The sequence below is a fragment of the Priapulus caudatus genome, unplaced genomic scaffold (assembly GCF_000485595.1).
Source record: "Priapulus caudatus unplaced genomic scaffold, Priapulus_caudatus-5.0.1 Scaffold81, whole genome shotgun sequence".
Taxonomy (NCBI): Eukaryota; Metazoa; Priapulida; class Priapulimorpha; order Priapulimorphida; family Priapulidae; genus Priapulus; species Priapulus caudatus.
Window position 1 is genome coordinate 453,339 of NW_014577142.1, and position 6,989 is coordinate 460,327.

General features: G+C 44.1%; 1 protein-coding gene across 1 annotated transcript in view; it reads left to right on the top strand.

The window, feature by feature from the left end:
* LOC106821648 (ATP-binding cassette sub-family F member 2-like) overlaps positions 1-5,276 on the top strand; it is a 22,295-nt gene extending 17,019 nt beyond the window's left edge. Inside the window, exons 12-14 of the mRNA XM_014826538.1 lie at positions 737-864; positions 1,253-1,339; positions 3,367-5,276. Of these exons, the coding sequence (XP_014682024.1) occupies positions 737-864; positions 1,253-1,339; positions 3,367-3,486 (335 nt within the window). The 3' untranslated portion in view covers positions 3,487-5,276. The remainder of the gene's footprint in view (positions 1-736; positions 865-1,252; positions 1,340-3,366) is intronic.
* The last annotated feature ends 1,713 nt before the right edge of the window (positions 5,277-6,989 follow it).

The window sequence follows — 6,989 nt, forward strand, 5'->3', positions numbered from 1 at the left end:
GGTGGCAGGAGGGCGCACTTGATTCGATTGCCAGCTGGTTATCAGAAGAATACTGGCTACAGTACACGTCAGCTTGAGCGGTGTCGCTCTGCGGCTACTTGTTTTTTAAGTATTATACTTTATTTTTTCAGAAAATCACTTTTATATACTTTTTATCCATGGCATAAATACTTTTACAATACTTTTTTCGCCAAAGCGATCGCGTCAAACTGTTCAGACTTACATGTTAGGGTCACATATATTTGATGAGATTAAAGAATTGCTTTGCTTAGTTTGGGTTGACAGAAGTGATGTGTTGCTACTGTTCAGTGGAGTGTGTTTGCTCTTCAGCTCTCTGCTGTTCACGGTGACAATGACAGCAGCATTTTGCAGTGTTTCCCCTGCATTGACACGAGAGGGCGGGCCACCGTCGACTCAAATTCTCAAGCCGGTCACACAGAGAATTTTGTCAAAAAAACCGCCTCGCTGGCACGAAATTTCTCGGCACTTGAAAAGAGATTCAAGAATTCTCACTACAATGTGTCAGTAAAGATTCAGAATGCAACCAAATTGCACCTTTTTTCAAAAATTTCCTGGGGGGCGGCATTTAGTGCCCTAGGAACCACATCCTAACTGAGCAAAGCACGTTGCATCCTTTCCTTTGCTAGGCGCTTGAACGACAGACACCACAAAAAAAAATTACCGCCTCACAGACTTTCCTGGCCAAGGGATTGCATTGCATATACCACAACTGCAGGTTCAAAGAGACAATCCTCAAGGGACATTGCCACACATATTCCTGAAGGCTGGTTTACATGCTGCACATCCAGGCTTATAAGGTATAACGGCTACCACTTAACAAGTGACTTACAAATCATGGTACAGGTGAAAAATTTATACTTTTTTTTAACGATTGTGGTATTTTGTACTGGACAGCAGAGTTTATATATTTTTTGTAATATCCTGGTGGCAGGCCACTTTTGGCCTAAATTTTTTGGGTTTAAGAGTAATCTTAAAATTAATGCAGAAAATCTGCTCGTGAAGAATGTATACTCGCGGTGCCACTAAAAAAAGTGAGGAGGTAGTCTACAATAACATAATCATTATCAAGCAGGAAAATGTTGGTCTCGTTCAAGGTTGGCTGCCGATCAGCAATCGTGTCGACGAGTCAGCGATGCAGGGTTGTCGTTTGCAGTGGCTCGCTCTGCGGTCAAGCGCCGACACTGCTGCCCCTGCCTGGCACGAACCGACGAATCCACTTTGACAATTGGAGAACATCGGACGCGCCGCCGGCAATTCAACGGTGAGTTATACCGGCGGCATCGTGCTAGTCAGTCACGACTTCCGTCTCATCAACCAGGTAGGTGTGGGTGTGGCAGAGGTAGATGATGGCCAGATAGGTGTGGGTGTTGGTGCAAAGGGAGGGGGTTTTTTGATTGGATTGGGCCAGGTATGGTGTCGGTATGGCAGAGGTAGGATGAATGGCCAGGTAGGTGTGGGATGTGCAGAGGTAGATGATGGCCAGGTACTGGTGTGGGTGTGGCGAGGTAGAGACTGGCCAGGTAGGGGGTGAGGGTTGGCAGAGGTAGATGATGGCCAGATAGGTCGTGGAGTGTAGCAGAGGGTTAGATGATGGCCAGATAAGAGTGTGGGTGTTTGGCAGAGGTAGATGATGGCCAGATAGGTGCTGGGCTGTAGCAGAGGTAGATGGATGGCCAGATGGTGTGGGTGTGGCAGAGCGTAGATGATGGCAAGTAGGTGTGGGTGTGGCAGAGGTACGCATGATGGCGAGATAGTGTGGGTGTGGCAGAGGTAGATGATGGCCAGATAGGTGCGTGGGTGTGGCGAGGGTCAGATGATGGCCAGATAGGTGTGGGTGTGGAGAGGTAGTAGATGATTGGCCAGGTAGGTGTGACGGTGGCCAGAGGTAGGATGATGGCCAGGTACGGTGTTGTGGGTGGGGTACATGTTGATGATGGCCAGGTAGGTGTTTTGTGGGTGGAGGTACAGAGTACGTGTATGCAGATAGGTGTGGGTGCTGGCAGAGGTAGGATGATGGCAAGATAGGTGGGGGATTGCCTGGCCAGAGGTAGAGATGGCCAGATAGGTGTGGGTGCTGGACCAGAGGTAAGATGATGGCCAGGTAGGTGTGGACTGTGGCAGGGTTCAGAATGCTGGCAGCGTAGGTTGTGGTGTTGGTGCAGCGTAGATGATGGCGCAGATAGGTGTGGGCTGTGCCATGAGAGTAGATGATGGCCAGATAGGTGTGGGTGTGGGCAAGGATAGGATGATGCCAGGTAGGTGTGGGTGTGGCAGAGGCTACGATGATGGCCAGATAGGTGGGGTGTGGCATGAGGTAGATGATGGCAAGGTAGGCTGTGAGGTTGTGCCAGAGGTAGATGAATGGCCAGGATAGGTGTGGCAGAGGTAGGATGTGGCCAGATAGGTGTGGGGCTGTGGCAGAGATAGATGATGGCCGATAGGTGTGGGTGTGGCAGAGGTGATGATGGCAGATAGGTGTGGGTGTGCAGAGGGTTAGGATGATGGCAAGACTTATGGTGTGGGTGTGGCAAGACGGTAGTGATGGCAGGTAGGTGTGGGTGTGGCAGAAGGCTGATGATGGCCAGAGAGGTGTGGGTTGTGGCCCAAGTTAGATGATGGCCAGATAGGTGTGGGTTGTGGCAAGAGGTAGATGATGGCAGATAGCTGTGTGGGTGTGCAAGAGAGTAAGATGATGGCAGGATAGGTGTGGGTGTGGCAGGAGGTACATGATGGCCGATAGGCTGTGGGTGTGCGCAGAGGTAGATGATGGCCAAGTAGGTGTGGGTCTTGTGTGAAGAGGTAGATGATGGCAGATAGGTGTGGGTGTGGCAGAGGTACATGATGGCCAGATAGGTGTGGGTGTGGCAGAGGTAGATGATGGCCAGATAGGTGTGGGTGTGGCAGAGGTAGATGATGGCCAGATAGGTGTGGGTGTGGCAGAGGTAGATGATGGCCAGATAGGTGTGGGTGTGGCAGAGGTTGATGATGGCCAGATAGGTGTGGGTGTGGCAGAGGTTGATGATGGCCAGATAGGTGTGGGTGTGGCAGAGGTAGATGATGGCCAGGTAGGTGTTGTGGGTGGGGTACAGGTAGATGATGGTCAGGTAGGTGTGCGTGTAGCACAGGTAGATTATGACTAGGTAGGTGTTGATGTAAGACAATGTTTGTGATTTTAAGCAGTCTGAATCAAATTTCTGAGCGTGCAGCTAACGCAACAAGGTGGCAAAAGTATGGCCAATGATCAACACTAGCAGTGAGTGGTACTACACTACACTACACTACACTAGGGGTGCTGTTAACTGCAATGCATGTGTGATAATGCCCATGCTGTTATTCATGCTGTAGGTCGCTGAGGAGATCTGGGTGTGCGAGAAGCAGAAGGTGACAAAGTGGAAAGGTGACATTCTCGGCTATAAAGATCACCTCAAGAAGAAGATGCTGGCAGATGAAGCCAAGCAAAAGTGAATCTTGTTCTTGTAACTGATGCATTTTCACCGAACAGACATTTCCAGCAGGTGGCGGCGACAGCTTTGCATCTAGTTTGGTGCCCTCAGGTTGTAAGCGATGGGCCAAGTGAGCGCTTCACATGCTAGTCAATCGATTGCCTTGACGTTCGTACTAGACACACTAGGGTGTAAGTTTGTTGAAAATGTGATACCTGAATCCAATCCATGAATCGATTATTTATTACCGGAATCAGAGACTCTAATAACTCAAATATGTAACATGGCTAGGGTATCTTTCACATCGTTTCGAATTATTTAAGAATCACATGCACATGACGCGGAATGTGCATAATAGCTGGTAGATGTCAACCGAGTCATGCACACATGTTGTTTTAGACTGATGCTTTTATGTGTATGTGTAAAGCTGGGTTTATTCTGTTCTCCTTTAATCAGAATACAGGCAATGCAATTTCAACATTTTTTTCACCAATTATTCAAGTGATTGGTTGAGTTCGCCACCTTTGATTGACTGGTTGACAGGGTTACCACCTTGTAACACGTTCCATTTATCATTTGTTTGTGTTTATAAGTTAAAGAAGCAGCCAACTAGTTGGTCAGCTTTAATCAGTAAACTTCCACGTTCCCAGTAATTTAACTCGCTTATTCAGCTGAGAACTATTTCCATCTCAGTTATTAGTGGAATCCCAGCTTAATTTCGGTCTATAATAGATTTCATGTTTATTAACGACATAACACGGTCGTTGAATTCGGTGTTTGCTATTTGTTTACCAAACTAGCTGAAATTTGACCATATGTTTACCTGTTTATGTATATAAATCCGTAATCTCACAAGAGACATATCGTAAAATACTCTTTCTTATTTCAACAACCTAGCCATCTTTACTTAGCGAATCGATAGCATGTGATTGTACTGCTGACTTCTGATGCGTGCATATAAATAGGCGTAGAATTTCATGCATGGAATGCTGTGCAAATGAATATGCACAAAACGGATGTGATACGTCAGGATCTCATTGTTGCATTTAGATATGTGACGATTGCTTGTGTAGGGCTCTGAGAGGTGCATCATCTACAGGTTTAATTCGTGCGATTCACGTGAATTAACCTGATGTCTTGGTATCCAATATCTGTACCGATCTTTCACTCGATTGAATTGCACTGATGTACTGCTGTGGTACCGGTGTGTACAGTCTTGATATTAATGGTGTACGACCATGATTCTCAAATGTGCAGCTGAGGTTGTCTTATGTGTGGGCATGATTGTTAGGTGCACAACGATAAATTTCATGTACATAGCAACGGTCATCAAGTGTTCAGTGTGTGATCATCGTGTGTGATATCATGGTCAGGTGCGAAGGCATGATTGTCAGATGTGCAGACAGGATTTTCATGTGTGCAGACATGATGGTCAGGTGTGCAAACATGATTGTCAGGTGTGAAGGCATGATTGTTAGGTGTGCAGAAATGCTTGTCTGATGGGAAGACATGATAGTCATGTGTGCAGATGTTATAGTCGGGTGTGAAGGCATGGTTGTTAGGTGTGCAGCCATGATTCTAATGGGGTGCAGTCCGGATTCAAAAAGATACAAAATAAAAAAAATCAGAAGTGTAACCAAAGGTAATGCCAACGTGCTTAGCCAGTACAGTGCACTGACTGCGCACACGCTTGCTTTTGGTTTTGTCGTATTAATTATTTTAGGCATTGCTTTTATTTAAATATACCTATTAATTTACTGAAACCATGAGAGAAACGCATTTGAAAATCCAATAAAAAGAGTAAAAAGGCAATTTTGTGATGTTTCGTGTTTTTTTTCTCACCCTATAGTTCGCTATTATCTACTTCTGATAATATATTGAGAATTATGTCACGAATTACAGACAACGAATCTATGCGGTGAAAATTTATTTCATGAACGGTGTTTATAATCCACCGCCTATTTGCTTTGGACCTGGAAGTAAATTCTATCAAACCAATTCCTTCACCAAGTTCTAGTATAAGGTCTCTAGAAACACCATTTAACGTTGAAGACTCTACCTAGTGCAGTAGTGGGGAGAATACTTAAAAATATATCTCAGCTGAGGAAGCACCTACAGAGCTCAATAACCACTTCCAAATGATCAGAATAGTCGAATTATTTCAGACGGAGCATGGTTTAGAAGACCCAAACCCTTTACTTTTAGAGAAAATCACAAAAAAACAATTTTTAATCCCTACGCGAATAGCTTAAAACCAGAATTTCAACATATTTGAACAGAAGACAATTCAATAATCATTCTGAGCTAACGATTGATGATATTGTATAAAATACAGTTCATGTCATGAGCTAGATTAGTAGATTGATTCTACTTAGATTTACTTGTCACTTCAAGATTAGAAAAATTCTTTAGAATAAAACACTTTAAACACTAGAAAAGATAGAGAAATAGTGCAAAAGGAGTTTTATATCAGAGCGATCACAGATTATATGTTCATCATCCAACTCGGAGAACAATCATCCCCCTCATCTTGAGATTCAAAGTTTTCATCATTACCCTTATCGCAATCTTGGTCTTAGAACGTTGCCTTCTCGCACCATGCTTTCTTGCAGCATTCGTCATCACAGTCACATATGTCAGTACAGACTAACCCATGTTTTCTGCAGCTACATTGGTTGTTTCCACATCCTTTCTTGCAGGCACAAGAAAGTATCTTCTGGGCAGATGTCTAAATGTCCTTGCACAGGTACCAGCTTCCCGCCACATCTCTCCCAGCCGTATTCTTCTGGCTCAAGGCTGTTCCCGAGCCATTGCTGGACCTGATGAAAAATCGTGTTGCTTTTGGGATTAAAAATTATTTAATGATTGAAGTTAAATCGACCATCTATTTTCTAAAGCAAAAAAGAGAACTGGACCTAGACCTCACCTGAAGGTAAATCCTCAGAATATGCAGTAAGCAGTAGCAGTAACTAAGCAGTAGCAGACGTAGGAGGAAGGTCCTTTAACTGAATAGCCTTCTTCCCATCCAACTTTCTCCTTTAAATCCTGAAATTAATCATGATTAAGATAATTATATTTAATTATTATAAAGGTTTTAGTAATTTCATTCATAATACTAATAGACTGTTCAATTGAACATAATATATTGCAGTCATAAACCAATCTTAAAGCAGTGTTTACTCAGTACTGTAAATTAAGTACTCACCAAAGTCTGAGGTCCTCGAGTGAATCGTGGACACCTGGAGTGTTATAGGTAGGACAAAATGTAACTCCCAATATGCTCCACGACATCAAAATCAGGGTGCTCCTCGTACAATACGCTACATTCCAATACACTGTTGTCTTTGACAATTGCCTTTGCAAGTTTCGTCTTTCCGATGACGGCAAGTGATGAACAATGTCTGCTCGATTAAGGCATCGAGCCATTTGTCTATCACTTTTCTTATATCAACACAGCTATTTGAAGACAGGGGGGAACATGTAGATGTTGTTGGGTGTTTTATCCATCACTGCTTTGAAGTAATG